At 35.0% G+C, this 26,596-nt stretch overlaps 1 protein-coding gene across 1 annotated transcript in view; it reads right to left on the bottom strand.

Moving 5' to 3' along the window:
• The window catches only part of LOC150099114 (V-type proton ATPase 116 kDa subunit a 1-like), a 586,531-nt gene that overhangs the window by 327,166 nt on the left and 232,769 nt on the right, over positions 1-26,596 (bottom strand). Inside the window, exon 7 of the mRNA XM_090404569.1 lies at positions 5,132-5,214. Coding sequence (XP_090260695.1) covers positions 5,132-5,214 — 83 coding nt within the window. The remainder of the gene's footprint in view (positions 1-5,131; positions 5,215-26,596) is intronic.

The following is a 26,596-nucleotide window of genomic DNA, read 5'->3' as shown; positions in this document are numbered from 1 at the left end:
TCTATTCGACAAATTGATATTTCAGAAGTGGTATCCATCACAACAATGTGCCCAGCATGATTGGTAAAGAAGCAGGATTTGTAAATCTGTTTGCAAAACATGTTGGTCATCAACTGTTAGGTTTTCATTGCATCCTACATGAAAATCTATGTGCAAATGCTGGCCTAAAGGAACTTCAAGAAGTAATAACAAACAATAACCAACGTTGTTAATTACATTTCTGCACATGCTTGAATAAAAGACAATTTCAGAATCTATTAAATGAGGTGGATTCGGTGCACAAAGGACTAATAATGTAGAACAATGTTCATTGGCTTAGTCGAGGTTTTGTACAGAAACGATTTGTTCAATGCCTGGATGAGATAAATCTCTTTTTTGACTAATCAACAAATGTGTTATAAAGAAATGTATGACATCGTGTGGGTTTTTTTGTAAATTGATGTTATTTGCATATTTTAATTGCACATTTAAATGACTTGAACCTCAAACTACAGGACACGAAAACATCTTCAAATAAACTTGCAGATGTTTTCTTGGATAAATATGGATGATTTTGAAATGCAGTTGATCGATTTTCAAAGTAGCTCAATTTGGAGGCAGAAATTTGACCTGGAAAATATTGAAAAGGAGCGATTAGAGTCAGGAGTAACAGAGAGAAGTGCGGAAAAAGAGGTAATAAGAACTTGGAATGCTATTCCCAAAACTTTTGTATGTCCTTGCAACAGCATTATTATCCATTTTTGCACGTACATATTCTTGTGAATCACTGTTCTCAGTGATGAACTTTCTTAAGTCTCATAACAGGAGTAGCCTTACAGATGAAACTAGTAGCACATGCATATCTCTACAGGTTACAAAATATAAACCTGATATAAATTATCTGTCATTAGTGATGCAGCAGAAGTTTCATTGATGCTAAATAAATAAAATGTGCACTATTTTTCTTTCTTTAGTTTTGATTTGATGTTTTCTGCTAAAAATGGATAAAGATTAATTTCTGTTTAATATATTATGTAGGTAAAATAACAATTTATTTTGTCTGTAATTTTTATGTATTACTCGTAAGGAATTAAGAAGTAATGAAATTATATCTTTAATTTTATTTTCTTTTATTGTGCTTTAGTCAAGTAAAACGATTATGAGTTTGTGCACTATAATATATTGGAAAAACTTGAAAAAAATTATGTCTGATAGATCTTTATAAAAAAAAAAAAATCAGATTTATTGTTTACTCTTGTTGAGGCTAAAAACTGTGTCTTTAAACTGTGTGGTTTTATATGGCAGCTAGAATTACACTTAAATGCAAATAAAAAATATTCACGCTATCAACAGGGTAGAAGGACTTTTAAGTAAAAATTCCGTCACTAATTTTTAAATTCATTCAATCTTACATGACTTACAATAATCACTCTTACAATATTCTTCAATTTTACCATTCTAGTGTGATTTTTGATTATTTGAAAAGGTCTTTCCAATACTTAAAAGACACCAAATAATAATATGTTCCCCAAAATTTCGGTTGGCACGTGAGAAAATTTGCATCAAAAGATTTGGCAATTTTGGCATGCACACTTAAAAAAGTTGCCCACCTCCTTGTCTAGAGTCTAGATTTCAACAAATCTATCATACTGCTGCACATTTGATCACCTAATCGCCATTTACAGCAATTAGGGAGCTGCAGCGAAAACGCCCGCCAGTCTGACCAGTGGTGACAGTGACTAAGCCTCAGATTGTAAGAAATGCTATAAGTCTTTTTGACTTTTTTGTAGTATTTTTGGTGGGTATTGAGAAGGGTGGCAAAACCTCTAGCTACACCACTGTGTAGCGGATAGCAAAAATTAGGACTGAAGAGTAGATATGAGATAACTTTCGGGAGATGATATAGTAAAGGAGATATTGTAGGACATAAGGATTTTCTCCCTATGTAAATGATTGATTTTTCTTTGTTTAAAGTAACGAGTTAAGATTAGATTAAGAGTGAGCATTAGTGCAAAATTTGTTTCAAATTGCATTAAACATGTTTTGTTAGTTAAAAGGAGACTCTCGCCTAATCTTTATTCAATGCACTGTCTTAAAAAAAATATTCACACCTGTAAACAAGGGGAACTAAGGATTAGCCACGATTAAATTAAGCCTTAGACCATTGATAGAATTATTCTATAGGTGTTTTAGCTCAATTCTGATGCTTATTAATTAGGGACTTAGGTGGCAAAGTCACAAATCAAATAAATTTCCTAAGTTCTTTTCAGTGTAAGAGATTGCTATCTGTACCTGAGAATTGTCTAGTACTTAGGTCAATTCACTAAGAGCATCATCATACATAGGAACATTAAGGACTAATTGTGGAGAATATGACAAGAGATATCATTAGGGATAGGACAACCTTAAGAAAGATAAGAGTGCAATTAAGAGAATACAGATAACACAAGTAAGATCACAAGAAGTAGTAAAAAGTAAAAATATTACAATGGTGCAATAGACATGAGTTTACACAGCCACTTCCCCTAGACCTCCCTGGAGTATACCAGGTCCCTTAAAGTTGTAATCTGTCCTACTATGGCCAAACAGGCAGGACAGCTAATATCAGGATATCCGAACACAAAGAGTACATCTGGTTTCACCAATACAGCCAATCAGGACTTGCGGACCATGCACCAGATACCCACCACAGAATACGTTGGAAGAAAGCCACTTTACTATACCACAGCAAATATAAACATGAAAGATTATTCTTGGAATCAGTCTCAGCTCTAAAAAACTTCCCAAACCTCAACACCTCAACAAATTTGGGTGCATGAGACTGCTCCAAATTTGGGAAGCGTGCATCCTAAGAACATCAGCCCCAACAGCAAAGCCAACCCAATTTAGCCAGCTAGGAGGCACCTTTAGGACTCTAAAACCAATGCTAGTTACCTTCTTCAGCTTCATTTACTCGTTCTTAGTGCCTGTATGCACATATCATAGTTTTATGTTCTCAGAGATGGCAATGTAACATATCCAAAATATTGAAAGGTATTGATTAAAGTTTTTAATTAATATTTTAGTATACGTTGTCATTTCCTGAAAAATTTAAAGTCATCAATTCCAAATTTCCTTCAAAATTCAATCCATACACTGGCAAGCCACAGACCCCTTTGTCTCATACAACTTGGCTATCTCTCCTCCTCAACTCACTATTGCAACACCTGGAAAACATGTTAACCTCTTTTCCCAACCATGCAACTATTCTTCATCTCTTAGTATAACTTGTTTGAATCCTTTCAAACAATCCCTCCCTCCACCTTCCCATTCACCATCCAAGTCCTTTGTGCCTACAACGAACTATTGGCTCTGATGTCCATTCATTTCATTATCATGAATAAAATGACGGCCTGATAATGGTTAAGCAACAGTTAATGTAATTTCATCCTCAAATGCCACTGCTTTAAAGTAGAAAAATAATAACTTTCACAGCCAATTAATATCATTTTTTCCCCTTTCTTTTAGTGTTACACAGTGATCAGCATTCATTTTTGAAATTCTGGATTCTACAACCGTGTTAAAATAACTCTTTTTATTATCCCGACGTTTCGATCTTCATATCAAGATCATCATCTGGAGCATACATAAAGTCATGTGAAAAAAAAAAAAAAAAAAAAAAAATTACATCAAGCTAATTTAATTTTTGATTATATGAATAAACATTCTTGCTTACAGATGGTTTTCCTTCCAGTAACAGTGATGTCCTATTTCTATTATTACAATTGTTACTTTTGGTTAAAAAAAAAAAATGATTTATAAATTACAACATGAATAAACTACTAATTATATGAAAGCCAAAGGCTTCAATTCGGCGACATTAACTTATTTAAGTTAAGGGATATTGCATCCCATATTGTTTCTTAGCCGAATAAGAAACTCAAAGAGTTTCATGTCGAATATAGAAACTATATAAAGTTCGGCGATTCCAAGCATAAGCAAATACCTGGATAGTACAGCACCTGATCCATTTAAAGTAGAAAAATAATAACTTTCACAGGCAATTAATATCATTTTTTTCCCCTTTCTTTTAGTGTTACACAGTGATCAGCATTCATTTTTGAAATTATGGATTCTAAAACCCGTGTTAAAATAACTTTTTATTATCCCGACGTTTCGATCTTCATATCATGATCATCATCTGGAGCATACATAAATATACAAGACAAGCTGTTACATTTCAGACCTCAGCTTGAAATGTAACGCAGTTTCTCAGTTTTCACTACCAAATGGGTCAGGTGCTGCACTATCCAGGTATTTGCTTATGTTTGGAATGGGCAAACTTTATATAACTTCTATATTCGGCATGAAACTCTTTGAGTTTCTTATTCAGCTAAGAAACAATATGGGATGCAATATCCCTTAACTTAAACATGAATAAACTGTCTTATAGATTTTTTCCCTTAACAGTGATGTCTTATTTTTCAGTATTAAAGTTATTTTAGATTTAGGATCCTGGATGTTCTAGTCCTGTGTATAGTTGTTCTTAGAGAGGAAGGATTCGTGGGACGAATATATGCCCTCCAAATGTATGAGATTTTTAAGCCATCATTATTGTTTAGATTGGGGTGGTTGATAATGATCTCACAAGCTTCCTTAAATTTGCGTTCATACCATGTTTTGGTGTAATGTAGACAACTAGTGCTTTTTCAGTCAATTCTATGTAAGGTGTTCAGAGCATGATCAGAAAGCCAGCTTCACCATAATTATTACATTTGATGTGTCATTTATGTTCTTTTTGTCTGATTGGAACTGTACGTCCTGTTTCTCCTATGTATGGTATGTTGCAGGTGCAGTAAATATGGTATACTCCAGGCTGGGCCAGTGGAGAGAGTGGGTCTCTGGATGAGTTGAGTAAGCTTTCTAATTTTGCAGGAGGTTTAAGATCATGCAAGTCAGTAGCATGTGATCAAATCATTGTTTCTCTAGCTTACGGTTGGAAATGTAAAGCAGCTTGTCTTGTATATTTATGTATGCTCCAGATGATGATCTTGATATGAAGATCGAAATGTCGGGATAATAAAAAGAGTTATTTTAAAATGGTTGTAGAATCCATAATTTCAAAAAATGAATATCATATTTCATTTTGATAAGAAATTCACAATTAGCTTACCCTTCACATATCTTCTTCACTCTGGTTTTCAATTGTTCACCTTGGTAGAATATAACAAAAACGCATTTATGCACATGATCACCCTATAAAAAACAGTCAATAAACAGAAAATTCAGATTTTTAAATTATGTAATATTTAATAAATCATAAATTTCAGAACAAAATAATGATGACTCACTTAATCATGCTATTTGAAATAAAAATTTTCAATTATCAGTTACATGAGATAAATTTATCTGCAAACATGCAGGATTTTGGAATTAATTTAATAATTTTACTTTCAGATCTTAAAGTAAAGGATGTCCTAAACTATTCACTCCATTTTATGAAGAAGGGCCATCCCCCAATGAGAAGGAAAGCTTTCACTAAGGGAGGACTTATGCACTTCTAATTCCCTTTGACCCCTTATATCTGCCAAAAAAAAAATATTCTAGGCTGCATATCCTCAAGCTGAGAAACAGCACATGATCCAAGCATATCTAAGTGACATGTAGCCTTTATGGTGTACTCATCAAAGAAAAATAGTCCTATCAACTGATAGAAGATTCAATCTCTTGTGAACCACTTTATGCACTGCTGAATGTGGTATTTAATGTTCTGAGTTTTACTCTACAGATGGATTTTTCAGGACTAAGGATTAAATGCATCCCAAATTTCTGAAATCCTATCTTCAGACACATCAACCTATGGAAAAAAAAACATCTAAAGTTGTGTTATTAATTACTGCAAACCATATTAAGATAGCTCCTATACTTATGAATTTATTTAAATTGATGAGGTGAATAAATCGGATTATTCATTCAAAATAAGTCTGGTACTTATTTTGATTAAATCCTATTTTGATTTCAGATAATGTGTATAATTCAAGCACTGATACAATTCCAAGAAAAAAAACATCCAAGTATCAAAATAAAGAGGGCTTAGAAATTTTTTTTTCCTTCTCTCCCATAACACAATTTAATGGAATAAATACTACAGCACAAAGAGAAATAATTAAATATTAAGTTTAATCATTTCAATATTTCATCTCTGTCCCAGAGACGAAATACTGAATACAATGTTAAAATTGTAATAACACGCACAAGAAAAAGTAAGTGGAAAAAATGAAAGACTATATAAGTCTTATGAGGGATATCCTCTATGGATGCTGTTGGCTAGCCTTAGATGTCGGGTGAGAGGCCTAAGAATTAAAGTTTCCCAAACATAGAAAGTTTAATACAACCATATTTATTAAGAGTACGTTGGTTTTTTAAATATCTGCTATAAATACTAAAACGAGTCTTTCAAGTCTGTATTTATTGTGATGGGGCATGATAGTTTCTTCCATCTAATTCTGTGCAAGGTATCAAAGGAATGGTTAGCTAGATCTGACTGACCATACACTAGTGATCAAAATTGTGGAAACCTTTTGGAAAAAGTGTATTTCTGAGGTTTGATCTCTTAACACCACTTTTTTTTGTAGTAATGCCATAAAATTATATATCAATGGAAAGATAATTTAATCAAGAATGTAATGCAATAACTTTTATGAAAGACTTTTTATTAGAACAGCAATTATAAAGAAGAAAAGTGAAACACACAGAAAAAATGAGATATACAAAAATTCTCACAATGTAAGTTAATACTTAGTTGGGTAACCTTTAGTGTTAATTATGGCCTTACAATGCCTTCTCATGGAGTGAACCAAGTTTTTTAGTTCTGCAGCTGCTATAATGTGAAACCAAGACTGAATTATTGCTTCTGTTAATTGGGTTTTATTGCTGGGTTGCTTCAGACTAACAAGTTTCTTTAGTTGGCTCCATAGATTTTCGATTGGGTTAAGGTCTTGGCTATTCCCAGGCCAATCCAGCAGTGGAATACAATTATCTTGAAACCACTTTTTGCACACAGCAGCAACATGACATGGAGCTGAATCCTGTTGAAATGTAAATGCTTCATTATCTTGGAAAAGATCACGTGCGGAAGCTTTCAGTTTGGGCTCAAGTATTTCATTTATGCAATCAGGATGCAAATCTTCTCCGATTCTTCTCCTTACATATTTTATGCCATCATTACCAAATAGGGAGATTTTGGCCTCATCACTCTAAATAACACTGTTCCATTGTTCAGCTGTCCAGTTAACATGAATTTTAGCCCAGTTTAATCTTTTCAACCTTTGTTTGAGAGATAAAAATGGTTTTTTTTTCATGGAATTCTAGCATTTAGACCAAATTCCTGCAGTCTGCGCCGAACAATCCTTGCACTCAACTTCACATTGTACTGAAGCAACAACTTGCACCATTTCATCTTGTATAGACCCAGATGATTTTCTTCTGTCATGTAGGCACAGTCTCTCAATTCTTCTATCATCACTTACTGTTGTGCACCTTTTCCTGCCTTTACCAGTCTGGTTTTGTAGTGACTGAGTCTCCTTATACCTCTTCAAAAATTTTGAAATGCTAGCTCTGGTTAAGTTTCCACCAATTTTTCTTCATAACTGTAGCCTTGTTCACTTAATAGTACTATTTTACATTGCTTTCACATATTTTACATACTTTAAATAAATATAATCTCTTTACTTTTCCGCTTATCAACCAATTTCTGTGACCCACAGATCTTCAACCTGTTCTCATAAGATTCATTCTATAGATCAGCTATCATCTTGGTCACTTTCCTCTGGATTCACTCTATCTCCTTCCCATCAAGAAGAAATCCTGGTGCCCAGATCTGGGCACAGTGGTCAAGAAGGGATCTTATCAAGGCTCGAAAAAGAGGAACAATAACTTTCTTGTCTCTGCTCGTCAAAGTATTCTTCAGAACCAAGTGATCTGATGAGCTGTTTTAGCCAATTTTGCTATAGCCCCTAAACTTCAACTCCCTATCAACAACACTCCCAAATCTCTGGCTTCGTCAATTTCCTGGAGTATAGGAGTACAGTTCCACCAATGCGGTATACTGCTACTAATCTTTTCACCCCAAAATGCATAACTTTACATTTTGCTACATTAAACTGACATTCATTCTCCTTAGCCCATTCTACCAATCTATCCAAATCATCCTGCAAAATTTTGACATCATGTGCATTCACTATTACTCTACTCAACTTTGTATCATCAGCAAATAAATGAACAGTTCCTCTCAGATCCTTTTCTATATCATTAACGAACAAATTAAATAGCAGTGGTCCAAGAACAGAACCCTGTGGCACACGACTAGTCACAGGCATTCTTTTGGACTCCACTCCTGAATAAACTACTCTCTGATATCTCTCCATCAACCACCCTCCTATCCATCTCGCCAACCCTATATCCATCCCCATGTGCTGAAGTTTACTGATTAGAATTCCATGTGGTATCCTGTCAAAGGCCTTAGCAAAGTCCAGCAGTATCACTGTAAATCCATTACCCTTATCCAGTTCAGTGATCACTGTATTAAAGAATGTGAGCAAGTTACTGAGGCATGTTTTACTCTTCACAAAACCATGCTGCACCTCCCCATACAGTATCCCATTTTCATCTATCCATTCCTGTATTTTGCTCTCGACTACTTTCTCCAAAACCTTGACAACAACTCCTGATATGCTGATCGGTCAGTAATTTGCAACAGCAGTTCATGTTGGAGGTTTAATGGAATATTATCAGCACTGAGAAAGGATTAAAACTAATTTTAATGTTTCCAATATTTCATTTCAGTCACAGAGACATCTTCAGGGATTACAAATAACTTTTTGCTGTTCTACTAAAGAAGAATGTGGGAATGTGGACTGCAGAATTTGGTAGATAGGACAGGTGATATGATTAAGACTTTTAAACTGTTGAGAGGCAGTTACAGGGTTGACACTGGGGAGTTCTTTCGCTTGGTAGAACAGCAAAAAGGAAAAGCAAAGTGGAACAGCAGAGTTCCCTCTTTAAATCCTAGGCCACCTGCAAACACCCATAGAGGGCATAACAACTAGATAGGACTTTAGCTTCACTCATGTGTTTTACTTATCATTGTATTGTATTTGTGTCTGTTGTTGCAAAAAGTTATTTGTAATCCCTAAAGATGTCTCTGTGACTGAGACGAAATATTGGAAGCATTAAAATTAGTTTTAATCCTTTCTCAGTGCTGATAATATTCCATTAAACCTCCAACATGAATTTTTCACAGCACTTAAACACCTCAACACACAGATTGCAACAGCAGTCTTGGAGCCTCCTTTATGCAATGGAACTATTTTCTCCCTCTTTCCAATCCCTTGGGACTAACCCAGAGCTGAGACTTAAACAATATGGTGAAAAGCTTCATGCAAAAAACCTGAGACTTATATTAATAAGTGTTCATAGCTGATACAGGTAAGCAACAAATACAAAACATGCACTATATGATGTAGCTTAATAAAGATGGATGAAAAGAAGAAATTAATTTATTGTGGAAAGGTTTTCCACTTGGTTATAATATATATATTATATATGACAAGACATTATTCTTGTTTTAACCTTATACCTAAGTGTGAAGCAACTTCATGACTAGTCTAATTGTACACAGAGGCTGTTGACATCACAACAATTGTCTTAGTATCCTATGATGCCAAAACATTATGAGAAGGGCGACTACCTAGACTGGTTTTGAACTTTGAGGTCTTCGGTGCATGCCAGACCCATGAAGATAACAATTAAACAATGCAGAAGTCAAATTTTTAATATGTTGTCCATATATTTTTCAAGCAGAAAAACATTTCACAACTATCTCTCATCCAGAGTATTTAAAATATCCAGAGTAAAAAGTGACTCTTTCCATAATGTTTTTGCATTACTGGAGATTAAGTGAAATCAACACCCTCTATACAAGAAGACCAATTGTAAAGTTAATTCAAGACTATGAGTATACTTGGATATAGGATTAAAACAAGAATATCTTATTCTTCTTCTTGGCTTCCTGTATTATGCAATTGTTTGTCTGTTATGTTTCTCAAGGGTTTAAAAAGTCTTCTGCATATCTCCTCCTGGGTCTTCTTCTTGATTGGTGTCCCTTTGGTTTGTATTTCCAAGCAATATTTGACCATCTGTCCTCATTCATTCTTTCTATGTGGTTTTTCCAGTTCTTTCAATAGTTTGTGATGTCTTCTGTTATTACTACTATAACAAGCCAAAAGGACAGTGACGGAGCTTGCCCCACCTTTGCCCTGATGTTGTACTACCCAAGTGGTTACTTACACTTGGGCTTGCCGATAGTTTTTTCGGCATGAAACTCTAGGATTTCGATCCGAGTTTCGTACCTGGCTGTAGAATAATACGGGATTTACCATCTCCCTTAAACTTATGTTAGTTATGGATAACCGTTTTCTTATTTCTTTATTTTTATATATATTCTATTCTTTTATAGCCTGCGAGCGGTCTTAGGAACAAGAATATAATTTCTTATTTATAAATATTTATAAGGCTAAACATGCAGGTAAAAATATACAATTTTATTCAAAAACTGATATATTTCATCTAATGTAGCATGGATGATATGGAGAAAGGCCAGCACAAAACATGAATCATAACAATGAGACATGTAGCATGAACTTACTAGCTAATGTCTCAGTTACAGCTGAATTGATAGAATTACACTATTAGAGTTCAAAGGAACAATTATAAAAGTTTGTGAGTATTAAAAACTTGTGAACAGTTAATAGTAATCACTTCAAAAAACTTGGAGATTGACATACAGTTCTAGTAATTAAGGTTCAGATAACTTCATAGCATTTCACATGTTTCAAGGAAAAGATGATAAAATTTGAACCTGCTGGAATTAGAATCCTCATCTGGTTTGAAAGAACTATGTGTCTAGTCAATAGCATGAGAAGCAAGGCTGAACTTTTTTTTTAATTTGGACAAGCTTTTATAACTGCTCCTTTAAACTCTTATAGTATAATCCTGTCACTCAAGTGCGAATGAGACATGAGCTAGTAAGCAGATGCTATATGTGAACATTGTTATGATTCATGTTTTGAACAAAACCACTCTCTCTCTCTCTTTCTCTGATGATGTCCAAGTATGAATAAAATTCTATATTTTTTCTAAGTAGGTAAGCTGCATAACTATCTTTGTCCTAGTACATGTTCCATAAAAAAAAAAATAATATAATTTGTCAAGTATAATATATGAAATAAATCAGTGCACTGAAGATATAAAAGCACACAAATATCATCTGCATATCCTAATATCAGTATTCTACTAGTGTTATCTTCCAAGTTGCACTATAATGGAATAATTTACAGCACAAATAATTAAAGAAATAATTTCTTTAATTATTTAAATTAAACAACAGGTTTAATCAATTTCAATATTTCGTCTCTGTTTTTGTATTATTACAATTTTAACAGTTTTTACCTGATGATGTCTCTTTGACCAAAATGAAATATTGAAATCAATTAAACTTGATGTTTAAGTATTTCTCTTTGTGCTGTAATTTATTCCATAAAAGTACAACATAAATGTAAACCAGTACCTAAGCCTAAATACTCGTTTACTTGTGTTATCATTTGCATTTGATTTAATAAATTTTCGTGATGATAAATTAAACAGGATGGGTATAATGTCATATCTTTGCTTTCATCTTATCTTAATATCAAAACGGTTCAGATCTAATTCCAGTGGGCAATGTCCTGCTTTGGCTGTCAGTGGTGAAAACTTCGAATAAATTTAATATCTTATGAGGTAAATCAAGTACAGTAAATATTTTCCAAATGCCTTCTCTAAAGAATACTATCATATGCTTTTCTAAAATCATAAAATAAAATAATAACATTATTATTATTATCATCCCAAGATCACATGGAGTCAAAGACTCGTCTAGGAGGTCCTTTTGTCATACACACAGCTCATCATATTGAGTCTTAAACACACTCAAATTCTCTGCATTCTTCCATGCCCATTCACTCAATCTATTCAAGTGTTCTTGTAAGGCCACAATATCTTAACCAAACTATGAATAGGATGATTATATTCTTCATTTTTTTCTTTCTTTCTGTAATATGTGCCATCATTATCGTAATCACCAATTTCCTCATATGCATTCTCAAGAGGTGTACAAGATACTACGACAGTACTGCATGATTATATTTATATTATTACCACTCTTCTGTCAGCAATCTTCCTCCAAATCATTATAACTTGTTACTCCAATACCATATCATATATAATATTTCAAGTCTTCTGAGGTACTTCCAAACAAATCAATCCACATATATCTTGGTCTATCTAAGGGTCTTTTTTACTGCCACCTCATATTCATAGAGCTGTTTTGCTAATCTTTCCCATTCTGTTTAAGTAGATTGGCCAAGTGATTAGTATACCTGCAATCCAACCAACAGGCTGCAAGTTTGAATCCCTCCATGGGTATGAAGGTTTGTAATTGTATTTAGATGGGGGAATGAATTTCACTGCCCATTGTGAGACAACTGTCTTGTTATTGGAAATCGGAAATGGCTTCAAAAAGTTCCATGTTTGGCCTCTAGAGCAGGGTATCTAAACTCCATTAAAAAAAAAAAAAAATTTTAATAAAATAAATAAATAAAAAAACATAAAAATTGATTTAAAAAAAAAAAAAAAAAGCCAAACCCTCTGCTACTATTTTAGGTAAACCATCTGATCTAGCCAAGTGACCCAGCCACCACAGCTACTTTAAGTATTTTAGTGATGATATCTTTGTGTTTCAGTAAAAGAGCAGATTTTCCTTCTAAACTCATCACCCGTTATGTGCCATAACATCTTGAAGTCACCTCAAAGACCAATAGCTTTTTCTCATCTTTTAGCAATGTCCAAATCTCACATCTATATAGTAATGCAGAGTTAACAAAGGCATTGATGAGGTAGAGGTAGTCAGCAGTATTTTATTGTGCTTCCAAAGTGGCTGTAATCTCTGAATGGCAACAATTCCTTTTGCAATGCACGTTTTAATATCATATCACATTTAATATCTTTATAAGATTCTGTTTAGTATAATTGTGCAGGTTATGCAGACGGTGTGTGGAATTCATGGATGTGTGGAATGAGTTTGATGGGTGAAAGGATTTATACAAGATGGATGGCCTGCATTTAAATGAATTTGGTGTGTGGAGACTGGAAAAAGTGTTGCTGAATGAAGTGAAAATGGATGTGCAAAATCAGGGAAACTAGAACTACCAAGGAGGAGAGGAAGTGGATATTCAGGCATCAGTGAGACAGTTGAGTGTAAGAATGTATATAATATACCCGAGCCAGTACTAAGGACAAGTAATCGGAATGGGATAGTTAGAATAATGCATCAAGATAGGGGCGGGACAAAGGGACCTCTGCATTTCGTGTATACTAATGCCAGGAGTATTAGGAACAAGAAGGAAGAATTTTTTGCCTTAGTTGGCTCTTCCTGACCACAGGTTATTGGCATTAGTGAAACATGGCTGACGGAAGAGGATATATTTAGTGGAATAGAATGTGTCGGTTATAGTGTGTTTAGGAGAGACAGAGAGAATAAAATGGGAGGAGGGGTGTTATTGATGATAGCTGATGAACTGCAGCCAAGGAGAATAGAAGTTGTATTGCAGGATAGTGAAAAGAGCTCATTTGAGGCTATTTGGTGTGAGATTGAGACTGGCAGAACAAAATATACAGTTGGGTGCTGCTATAGACCAGGTGATGGAATAGATAGTATGCATAAACAAACTGATGAAATGAGTGGAAGGAGGGTAATTATTATGGGGGATTTCAACTATGGTAACATTGATTGCAAGGAGGAGAGAGGACACATGTGAGGAAGGAACTGGATTTTATTCAATTATTAAGGAATAAGTATCTGAGACAGCATGTAAATGAAAATACTAGGGGTTTGAGAGTGCTTGACTTGGTAACAGCATCTGAGAATTTGACTGTAACGAATATGACCACGTTGCCACCTATTGGTGAGAGTGATCATAAGGTCTTGACCTGGCAGGTGGCTAAAGGTGTGGAATTTTCGATTAAGACAGGGTATATGTGGAATTACCGTGCTGGCAAGTATGACAAGCTTAGGATGTAAAACTGCAAGGACTGGATGTCGACAGAGCATAAGAAGTGGTCAAGGAGCCTTTACAGGAGGATATGGCTGATTGTATACCTAGGGTCCAAATAGTAAAACAAGTAGGGGTTAAATGGATGAATAACACTATTAAACTTGAGCTGCAAAAAAAGAAACAACTGTGGAGGGAATTTAAAGAGAAAGGTGACACACGAATGGTATAAAGTGCAGGCCAGAAGGGTAATGAGTGTGGTAAAAAAAGCAAAAGCGGATTATGAAAGGAAACTAGCTATGAAAGCTAAAGAGAATCCCAAACAGTTCTTTCAATATGCTGCAAGCAAAAAAAAAAAAAAAAAAAAAAAATGTACACGGCAGAATGATTTTAAGGAATGCTGATGGTAAGGAGGTCACTGAATCAGTCGATATAGTGGAATTACTGAGCGAGCACTTTGCAAGAGTATATCATCCAGGTGGTTACATTGAAAGAATGAAGGAACCATTAGTTTATACGGGAATTGTGAAGAATGAAGTGGGGTTGAATAGTCTATTACAGAACCTTAATGTGAATACATCTGGGATTGGATGGTATACCAGCACGGGTCTTACGTGAAGCACCTAAAGAATTATCAGTGCCCTTGACCATGTCGTTTAATCTGAGTCTCGGGTCTGGTTTAGTCCCGAAGGTGTGGAAAGAGGAAGAAAATAGTTCCACTGCATAAAGGAGGCGCCAAGACTACTGTTGCAAATTACTGACCGATCAGCATATCAGGAGTCGTTGTCAAGGTCTTGAAGAAAGTAGTCAAGTGAAAAATACAAGAATGGATTGATGAAAATGAGATATTATATGGGGTACAGCATGGCTTTGTGAAGGGTAGATCATGCCTCAATAACTTGCTGAAGTTTTATAACACAGTGACGGCTGAACTGGATGAAAATAGAAATAAGAGTTAGAAGACTATGACAAAGTCCTTCTCAACGCTTCGCCTTAAAATGGCCCAGGCATCTGTTGTATGCATGCACGCATTTCTCAAAACTTCCACATATGATCATGTATTGATATCCGAACATGACGACGTCATAGTTTGTCTTTTAAAATTGCCATATATGGACATGAGTTAACAGTGTTATAGAATGATGTCATGTGTCACATTATTTTAACAAAGGCTCATGGTTAAATTATTACAAATACATGATCATTACAGACAAAGTTGACATTTCTTTAAGTGCAATCTCCTTGGAAAATCATGTAAAAGTGATGTGTCTGGACAATTCATCGCGGGGACAATTCATTGTGCGAACTATTGATCACTGAAAAAATTCACTGAAAATGTTATTCGCTAGAAAACTAAAATGAATTGCATTGATACTGATATATATAAAAAGTAAATGCAGTGCAAGATAAATTTCACAAAATATAATTTTATTATGTATCTATGTATTAGTCCGAGTGGCTGGTTGCTTCACAACCATATGCCTGGGAAAGGAGTGTCCTGGGTTCGATTTCGGTCGATGACATGAGGAGCTTAGTATCTTTCTCAGACAGAGCCAAGTTAATCGGTTTTGGGCGAGGACTGCAGGGTTTTTCTCACCAGTTTATATGGGATTTTTCCTCCCGCAAGCAGGCAAACCGGCCTTGAGAATGTAATGCTTATACAGACATAGGATACACTGAGAGGCATAGGCCAACCACCTTATCCTCGTATAACGGTTGCGGTTATAAGGAATAGAAACCTTCGACACAGTAAAGGTAAAACAGGGATAGATCTATGTATTATTTATTTAGATTTTCATATTTTTTATTCTTATACAGTGAAAGTAATATTTTATTGATTGGGGACTTTTCTAATTTCTGTTTCATCTTAAAATGGTATATTCTTTCTTACTTTGATACTACAGATTCCGTTGATGGAATATTAGTATTTACAAAATATTAATATATTTATTAATATTTTGCCCAGGCCTTTATAAGGCGAAGTGTCAAGAAAGACTTTGTCTTAGTCTTCTAACTCTTATCTTGCCTGGGACTGCTGCCACATGAGGCCCGATATTAGTAATTGAGAGAGAAGCAACACAGGTCTTAAGTTTCTCAATCTCTTGTCTGGGTCCACTGCCATGAGAAGTATTGTGTCAATCGTCATGACATCTCGCTAGGAAAGAGCTGGACATTGCTGCCATGTTAAAGGTCCTAAAGGATATAGAATATTCGACAACTCAGAAAAAGAAGAAATTTGGTGGGAGATCAAGAATGAGCCAGAAGAAGGAAAGAAAAACAAAAAGGAGCACGTTTGTGTGAACAAAAGATTCACATAAAAGGCAGTGCTGAACAAGAATTCTAAGTATATGTGATATTTCCAAGCAAGAATGTACATCAAGTGTGTCTGCTTATGGGAACAATAAAGCTGTATAAGTTAACAACTGAAATAAGCTCACTCAAAGTGTGTCTTAATCTCAACTGTGTATAATTAATTACTGTAAGAGTAAAAAGCGTACTGAACTGGATAATGTAATTTAATATTTTAACATTAAGCTTGCCTAAGGTATGCCTTATTTCCAGTTTGTGTATGTATGACTAGCAGGATATTCTACATTGTGATTAAACTTTAAGGGAAGAAACATAAAACTAAGTCTGAATCAGGAAGAATTGAATAGGAAGAATTGAATTTGCCAAAGATTTGTAATGCAATTGTGTGTGTGTGTGTGCGTGCGTGCGTGCGTGCGTGTGTTAATATGGATAAAATTGTGTAAATATTTCTTTTTGATTTAATTAAATGGTTTGTGAACAACAATTGGACTGATTCTGTCAATACACTATCCTGAAAATTTCAAACCTGCATAAGATAAAGTTTAAGTGATCAATAATTAAGCCACAACTAATTAAAGATGTTGAAAGTTTATTTTGCACTTGGTTAGACTATAATAAATTTAGTTTAATCCTTTATCCAAGTGTGAGCAAACAAAGTTTGCACCTGAAAATATCTTCAGGACTGAGGTAAGGTAGTGCAAAATGACATTTCATTGCTTCTGCCTTGGTATCTCTACTTCTGGGCCTGGCACCCACTGATGAGACCTCAATAAAGGTCGAAACTGGTTTCGGTAGTGGCCCTTCCCTTAATGCATAACATTATACATATCCGCAAGGAGATGTGTTTTGCATATGGGAGATACTGAGATAAGAGTGATGTTAGCTTGGTCCACCTTTGCTACGAGTTGCTTGGTGTTGCACTACCTTACCTCAGTCTTGAAGATATTTTCAGGCACAAACTTTGTTTGCTCACACTTGGATAAAGGATTAAACTAAATTTATTACAACTAATTAAAGATAAAGATTAGCATAAGCAGGAAATACTAATAATACTGTTTTGTTTTTAGCTTAAAATCCTATAATCTCTCACTCAATACATAGTCAAACTGATGTAGTTGCAAAACAAATAAATTTGTTAGACTATAGAGCATCAGAACATAAGATCTAGTAGAATAAATGGTGGAAGTTGATAGTTAAGGCAATCGACTATTCACGACAGTTCACAAAGTTTTAAGTAAAGAACCACAAAGACAAAGCAGGGTTGCAAAATAACAGAAATTTAACAAAATGGCCCAGGTTCACCAATGTGAGAATTGGAAGAGAAGAGTGATGCCAGTAGGTCAGCCTTCTCTTTAAGTCAGGTAACTACAATACCATCCGGATGTGAGAACAGTGAAAACTTGGGTGGACAAAAATGACAACCCAATGGCCTTGGCAAAGAATCAGAAGGAGCAACTGTCATTTGGGCAGGATGCAAGTTTGTAGCATCTGGTCAGTTCAAAGTCTGATTTCGATTTGGTGATGATTCGTTTACAGCTGTTATGAGATTATTTTGCTGCATTACCAGACGTTTTTTTTGAAAACCAAGACTTAAATAGTGGCTGTGAACCAAATTCACAAATCATCCTCACAGGATGAAGGCCTTAACTTCTTTCAGGATGATTTCTGTTATTCAGTCTCAGCAGGTGATGGATCAGAACTGAAGCAGCATTTGGACCATAGAAAGGAGTAATAGACGTCACAGAGGTCATCCCATTTAGCATCTTTGTAGTGCCAAAGGACACGAGACCGATAACTGGTGGGCGAAGGTTGTTCTGTGAAAAAAAGAGACTTGTATGAGGTTATGATCTGAGTTGCAAAAGGAGAAATGGCATCCACAGTATACTTGGAAGGGGAACTGGTTAGGAAGAGATCAAGTGTACTGGCAAATTGGAGGGAAGTTGTCAGGTATTCTGGTAGAGAGATTGATATTTGTGATACAGAACCCACTTCCGTTTCTAGATACACTTGTCACACGTCTTCCTTCTGGCAATCTTTCCTTCACTGTTTACCGGAAATCGACACATACTGGCCAATATATAGACATAAACGTCTACTACCACACAAAAATTAGGTGTAATTAATACTCTAAAAAACAGGGCTTTGAAGATCTGCTCCAATGAACATGGACTGAAACACGAATTTAAAATTATCAGCAACACTTTTCTAAAAACTGGTTACAGCCAAAACACTATTAACAAAATTCTCTACAAGACCTCAATAAAAAAACAAAAATAAACCAGACTACAATAAAACTATAACCATTCCTTACATTAAAGGAACATCAGATAAAATAAACAGAATACCACAAAAATAATACAACCTCAAAGCCACCTTTAAACCTCCTGCAAAATTAAAAAGCTTACTCAACTCATCCAAAAGCCCACTCCCTTCGCTGGCCCACCCTGGTGTATATCGTATTTATTGCACCTGTAACATACCATATATAGGGGAAACAGGATGCACAATTCCTATCAGACAAAAAGTACATAAACGACACATTAAATATTATAACTATGGTGAAGCTGGCCTTTCGGATCATGCCCTGAACATCTTACATAGAATTGACTGGAAAAGCACTAGTTGTTTACATCACACCAAAACATGGTAGGAACGCAAATTTCAGGAAGCCTGTGAGATTATTATCAACCATCCCCAATCTGAACAATAATAATGGTCTAAAAATCCCAAGCATATGGAAGGCACATATTCAACCCATGGAACCTTCCTCTCTAAGAGTTAACTATAAACAGGACTGTTAACTATAATCCAGGATCCTAAATCAAAAATAATAATTGTAATGCTAAAAATAGGACATCATTGTTACTGAAAGAAAACTATCTATAAGAAAGAATGTTTGCTCATGTTATCATAAATAGAATTTAGCTTGATGTAGTTTCTAAATAATTAATTCATTTGTATTTTTTTTTTTTTCACTAGAGGTCATGCCAATAGAATAACCTGTGATCAAATTAGTGTTTCTCTAGCTTACAGTATATTTGTACATGCTCCAGATGATGATCTTAAAATGAAGATCGAAACATTGGGAAATTAAGAGTTATTAATAACATGCTTGTAAAGTCCATAATTTCTAAAATGAATGCTGATCACCGTGCAACACTTAAAGAAAGGATATTTATGATAGTTTATTGTAATGGCAGACATCTCAGCATCCCTGCTTGATTGATCATTCAAAACTGGAGAAGGAAAGCGAATTTGAGTTATAGAAGTTGAAGTCCCCAAGAAAGATGACCTTAGTATTATGGTATTTTGACTGCAGAACGTCTAGCTTTAGGAACAGATAGCTGAAAAGGTCAGGTTGGTTATTGGAAATTGGAGGGCAATAAGGCATATGATAAGGGCAGGTTAGTTTGATATGGAAATTTTGAACCACAGCAGATCAAACAGGAGATTCGAGGTTTTTTGCAATCTGTCACAAAGTATGTCAGTTTAGATGATTGTACAAGTAGATCCCTTGTGGTGGAAAGAACTCTGTAATGTGTAGTTTGGGCAGTTGAGATGGACAATGGTTATTGAGAATACCAGTTAGGGCTGTTTAAACTATTTTTGTGGGAGAATATTGTGATCCACAGCAAAGTTGTGTATTTTTGGGTTGTGACCCATTGTATGTGGTAAGAAAAGGAATGAGGCATGCAGTGCATTCCCACACAGAATGAACCAGTCTTCTGTCCATACATCCAGTCAACAGTCCCCCGCCCCCCTGCAGTCAACATACTTAGTCTCCCTCTAGCCACAAACTGGCCAAATAAGTGGTTGCAGGATTTGACACTAGCTGATTATAAAGCCTCCAAATTCATTACTAATTGGTGCAGTCTAGTGTACTAACCAAATTCTGTAGTAACATTAATTCACTTATCACCATACTTGACAACTTCAGCTACTGCTACTCTGTTGTCATATTTAAGAAAAATGTTTTATGACTAAAGTAATAACAAGAAATAATGAAAGAAGTAATAACAAGCAACTCAATGATCTGTTTTGTCTACGTCACCTTCTTACCATCAGAATTAATTAAAGTCATCCTTCCATGGTTATTTTTCCTGTTACCTGCTACATAACAATAAAATACATATTTTGGATTTACTTTGGCCTACTCGGCTAATTTTCTCTTGTAGTCTAATTTGGTCTTCCTTATCATACTAGTCACCCTTTTCTTTATATTCCTTCCACAGTGTTTTTTTTTTTTTTTTGTAGCTCCGCTCCTGCTTTATATCTCTACTATTCCACACTATCCCCATTTGGTTTATTCTCCTGACTTTGGGTATGCAGTCTGATACTGTTTTTTACAAATATCTCTGACTACATCTCATACACTACTAACATTATTTCCTTGTCCCTTCCCAAGCCTTGCCACTGCACCAAGATGCCTCCAAGTGCATCATAATTACCAGCCTTATAATTCAACATAAATCCTTCCTTGATAGAGAATTTCACATGTTAGCAACTTCCCAGGACAAGACTGTATGGTCACACTCCCCCAATTGGAGGCAGAGTCTACACTGGTTATGGATATATCTTCTAATGGTATTACCAGATCGAACATGCAGATATATCTGGTTCCCTCTATGACATGCTGTTTCATGTAATTATCCCTTAGCAACTGTATAAGTTCCACTTCCATCTTGCCATGTCTCCTTTCTTCCCTCTAGTCTATATCCCCAAATTGTAAGTCCCCATGCTAATTGCTTGGCCTCATTGTGCTAACTTGCTAATGTAAAGCATCTATATCTTTCTGCAGACTCCCTGGTCTATGGCAATGTTACACCCTGATAACTTGAGAATGTAAAAATGTCAGTTATCATGATGTAATAAGAGAAGAAATGAAAATCCTGTATAGATAACTAAGTAAACAAGCTTGTTCCTAAACAGATATTGATAATAGCCTTTGAAAGTAATGAATACAAAAAATAAAAAGAAAGAAAAATATGCTTGCATCCAAGTGAAAAATATAGCTGAAATTGTTTGTTGAACTAAATAAAAAAAAGGGGGGGAATTTTATTACAGTTGGGATATGATGAAATAAGGTTAAGTAAAGCATAGAAGTTTAGTCATAGGATTTTGTATGCGAGAGGCTAGTTTTTACACTTGAAATAAGAGATTAAAGATTCGAGTTAATTCTTATAAAATTTTGGAAAGGGGATTAATTTAGTACAGATGACATAGAGGTTAGTTTAAACAAAAACCAAAGTTCAAGGTCATAATTCCCGAATTGAGACTTCGTCACGGGTCAGTCGCGTGCACATGGACCGCATGATGTTTTGGCAGAAAAACGCCACTCTAATTGGTCAGCGAAATCGACTCCAGTAAAGGGGAAGAAAAGAAATTGAAGAAGGTGCAGGTAGGGGATCATCGTATAAAAGGGTTAGGAACCCCCCCCCCCCCCAAGGCTTTTTTCCTCCGAGTTTTCTTCACGAGTCTTCATATAGGTCTCATGCAGTTTTCCTGAGTGACGGGTTAGGAGTTTTCTCCGTCCGACACAATAAGGAAATAAAGTGTGCAGGATTTCGATTCCATGTTCCTATTGTAAGAAATGAAGGACGCCGTATAGTTAAAAAAGAAAGAAGATAATGTCAGAGTGTTTCATCATCCAGTGATCCTAACAAGAGAAAGAAAATTCTATAAAGAAGTCAGTACCCACGTGGTGAATTTCACAGCCATAGAATAGATGATCCTATGTATATCCTTGACTGAAGAATGTAAAGTAAAGAATGTGAAAGCCCATCTTAGTGCCAAAAGAACTTAGGAGTGATAAGTTATAGAAGTGTTTTGTCCTAGGAAGGTAAAAATCTGAAAAAAGGTAGAGACCCAAGTCAAAGGGTACTGTAAAATCTCGTGTCAATTCAAATCATATGTAACTGTAATCATTGTTCAATTACTGAACAGTTGAAGGGATTAATGAGAATTATACTAGGACTTTAGTACATGTCAGACTAGAATGAAAATGAACTTGTTACTATTAATTAATAAGTATTCATGTGCCTAGAGATTTATGCATGTACATTGTATTTTAATTAAGAGAGTTTTAAAGGTATTAGCTCGGCGAAAGGATAATTTTAATCCATATTGTCTTAGTGAGAAAATTAGAGTAACTGATTATATATGTCCTAGAAGATACAGAATTATAGCGTGATCAGACCAGTAAGGGGTTAGACAAAGGGTCAACTAGTTCTAGAATTATACATGTTTGTATGTATAGAATCTGTTATGGCGATATGATCACAATTCTTATATAGGATTTTAACCTAATACTTGTGTTTAGCTAGTGTTAATTTGTATTATATATTCTTAGTATTGAATTGAATTTTATTTGATAAAGAATGAATTGTATCATGTTTAAGAGGTCAATAAACTTTTGTTCCTTGAAAATACAGTTGTCTGAGATTGCCACTCAATGCACCACTTGTAACAACGTACAAACCTAATCACGTGGGAGGGATTTTGTTAAGTTACGAGATAAAGGTTACGACTGCATATTAGTTTCACACCCAGACATATTTTGTGTAATTGCTCCTTGTTTTTGAATTTTATATCTTAAACTAAATGTCCTGAAAGGTGCAGAATAAAATAAATATTTAGGGACACTGAGGGGAGGAGAAGCTTGAATATTTGTATTTGGGTGATATCTCGTATATAGATAAGATTTGGATAAAGACAAGTAGAGTTTCACATGTAAGGATAGTTGAAAGCCTAATAATCGTAAATTGGGACACAACAGCAGCAACCAATGTATCCTCTAAGCTGTGTGCATGTATACAGTCAAAAAGGGAGTTCACACACCTAATAACTGCATGCACAAAATTTTTGTTTTCAGATTTTCTAATTTTCAGTAAGCAATTTTTGAACGTACTCTAATTAGCGACTTTTAGCCTATACCATGTGGACAAACTGACACCGATGTCATCAAGTTGCAGAGGCATATTTGTTTATAGGGTCTACAGTCTAGACATGGTTTCCCACATTTTGTTCCGTGGAACACCATTTGTTCCGTGATGTCAGTGACCAAGCCGTGCATTTTTAAACATGGAAGTAATTTGGGAAAGGGAATACCGCTGTTTATGACCGGTCATAAAAATTGCCTGCAAGCCTATTACAACAATGGGCAGCGTTTCCTCTGTGTTCCTCTGAATAAGTGTTCCATGATGTCAGTGACCAAGTCGTGCATTTTTAAACATGGAAGTAATTTGGGAAAGGGAATACCGAACGAAAACTCAAAACTGAACGAAATAACATCTGTGTTGCAAATATCAGAGACCAAGCCACATATTTTTAAACATGGAAATATTCATGAATTATCGTTAATTTTCACATATCGAAACCTTTCAACATTTGGGAAAGGGAATACAGCTGTTTATGACCGGTCATAAAAATTGCCTGCAAGTCGATTACAACAATGCACGCCCGTATCCTCTGTTTTCAAAAACTGAACAAAATAACATCTGTGTTGCAAATGTTAGTGACCAATCAGCAAGGCAGCATAAAGAAATTTTCCCACTGAAATTGAAGATTATTATTATTATTATTATTATTATTATTTGGCATCTCCAGGGAGTCCAAAGACTCATCGAGGGAGAGTGTGCCAACAGCATCGAACGATTGGTCCCCTTCCAACTACTAACTGTGCTCAAACTCACTTAATTGAGTCATTAGTAGCAGAGGTTCTACCAATCGACCAACTAGTCTGTATCCGGTTCTCAAATCTAGTAATACTGAATGCTTTCTTTGCAAGTTCGTATTGTAGGTGAAAGTGCTTGTTTCAAAACCGTAGGCTCATGATTTTTTAAAAGTAATAGGCCTACATATTTAAATTTTAATATGAATAAGAGACAAGGGACTTTGTTTAATTTTGATGCTTAGAAATCACTTATTGAAGGTGTTTGTGATGCAACAGATAGTGATTCATCCACCTCCAGCCTACAAAGCGATTTCCAGGATGTACAAAAAGGGGGGGGGGGGAACTACCAGTACACAGGAGAAAAAGTCTGCATTCATCATAAGTACTTATAATAATATAATATTATAAATTTTTGGTGATCAGAATGGGATATGTCAATGAAAATCAGTACAAATTAATTTAATGATGTTGGCCTGAGGAAACTACAATATTCTACAAGATTTCATTAGTCCAGTGATTGATAACTGATTTAAATGTAATTTTATATTTGTCAACATGTCAAACCATATATATAAGTGTACTAATACTCTTTATGATTATGCCATAATTAATTATTAATACATTACAAAATAACCAAGGTGTTCCGTGAAAATTTCAGGATTTGTGAAGTGTTCCATCACAGGAAAAATCTGGTCTAGACAGTATAGTCACCTGAACTCATGCAAACAGTGATGAATTTTAAACTCCACAGATTTAAGCAAATTAATTTAGCACTTGCAATTTTACAGGTTATAGCTAGACAACAAAAAAAGATAACATTAATAGAGAAATTATACATTAGCAGTTTTACTGCATTAAACCCTCAAAATATAACTGTTGAAGTTAAAGTTGAAAAAGATAGAGTAAGCATTTAGGTTGCTGTTATAAAAATATTCAGCATGCAACATTCAAAATCTTACAAACATATAAAGATGTAGAAATTTTTTTAACTTGGATAAAAAAAAAATTTCTACATCTATCTCTCATCCTGAGATTTTATTTAATAAGGTCAAAACACCTTGTGGCAACTTGTTTAGGTAAAATTCATAAGCTCTGCATTACTTCAACCTTAGCATTTTCAGGCTGGCTCCCACTGACGAGACTTCAATAAAGGTTGAAACCGGTATGGGTAGTAACAATTGCCTTTAATGCATAGCATTATACATCTCCGCAAGGGGATGTGCTTTACATTAAGGGAAAAATACTAAGGAAAGAGATCAGAGCTTAATCCACCTTTACAACGAGTTGCACTACCATGAGTTGCTTCAGACTTGCACTACGTGCAGGCACAAGCTTGACTCACTTGTCTGTTTGCTCACTTGGGAAATAAGATTAAAAACCAAGTTTATATAAAATTACTATGGTATCTTGAAAATATATAAAGATGTCACCAATTTTAGATGTATCAAATTAAGAGTTTGTGACTTTTGCTGTTGTCAGTTCAGGCTACTGCATACATCAAGTCTGAGACGTGCACAAAATTGTGTACACGTGGGCTTTCAAAAGTTACAGGGAATATTGACAGCAACCACCTATATTTTGTTCTACTGGTCTCTATTTCACACCAGATACCCTCAAATAAACTACCTCCACCAAATATAAAATCCTCTTTAATTTGAACTTTTGTTAGTTGTACTTTTTCAGCTATCACAGCGATATACCACCTTGTGTATTATTATCTCTATCTTCCCTGAAATTACAATACCCTTTTTACTCTATCCCTATAACTACAGCAATTCCTTGATTAGTGCGCCTAATGTGTTCTTTAAAACAGGCACATTAATCGAAAATGCACTAATCAAATATAATAACCAATGGGAAAATGTATAATTCGTTCCTCAGATTTCTTTTTTGATCCTTAATTTTTTTTATAAAAGAATTAGGGTATGTCTCAGGGCCTAGATAAAGGAAAACCATGAAGCTGAAAGACAATAAAACATATTCAGAATATAAATTTATTATTTTGCTTCTTAACAAAGAATTGAGCTAACGTAGTTTGGCGGGCATTCTGTTTCTTTTTTTCATACAACTGATAGTATGGCCCTATTGCCTCTTCTGCAAATTTTACTAGTTCTCTCTTCACCAGGGTCAGTTTCTAAGCGCTGATGCTTAAAAACTTCAATTGTGCGAAAACTATTTTCAAATTGTTTCTGTGAAACCTTTGGGCTTGTCAGTGATTAAATTTTCTTCATATTCTTCAGGATCTTCCCACTGTATATCTAAATGTAGCAGGTTGGAATCACTCAACTTCTCAGAATGAGATTTAATTAACTTAGATTCATTTGAAAAGCCTCTAAAATCATTTGCACAATGTGGAAGAATGTGCTTCCAAATGGCTCGCATATTGCTAGCTGTAATTTCATTCGACTTTGCGACTTTATAATCAGGCTGAGATTTCTCTGATTCGGCTAAAAAAGTCTTGAAAGACATTTGCTTCCAAAAAAAAGCTGGTTTCATCGACATTAAATATTTG

The sequence above is a fragment of the Typopeltis vanoorti genome, chromosome 15 (assembly GCF_054136105.1).
Source record: "Typopeltis vanoorti isolate ZY-2024b chromosome 15, IOZ_Tvanoo_1.0, whole genome shotgun sequence".
Lineage (NCBI taxonomy): Eukaryota > Metazoa > Arthropoda > Arachnida > Uropygi > Thelyphonidae > Typopeltis > Typopeltis vanoorti.
Note: the sequence above shows the minus strand (reverse complement) of the source record. Positions and strands in the feature narration are given on the sequence as shown.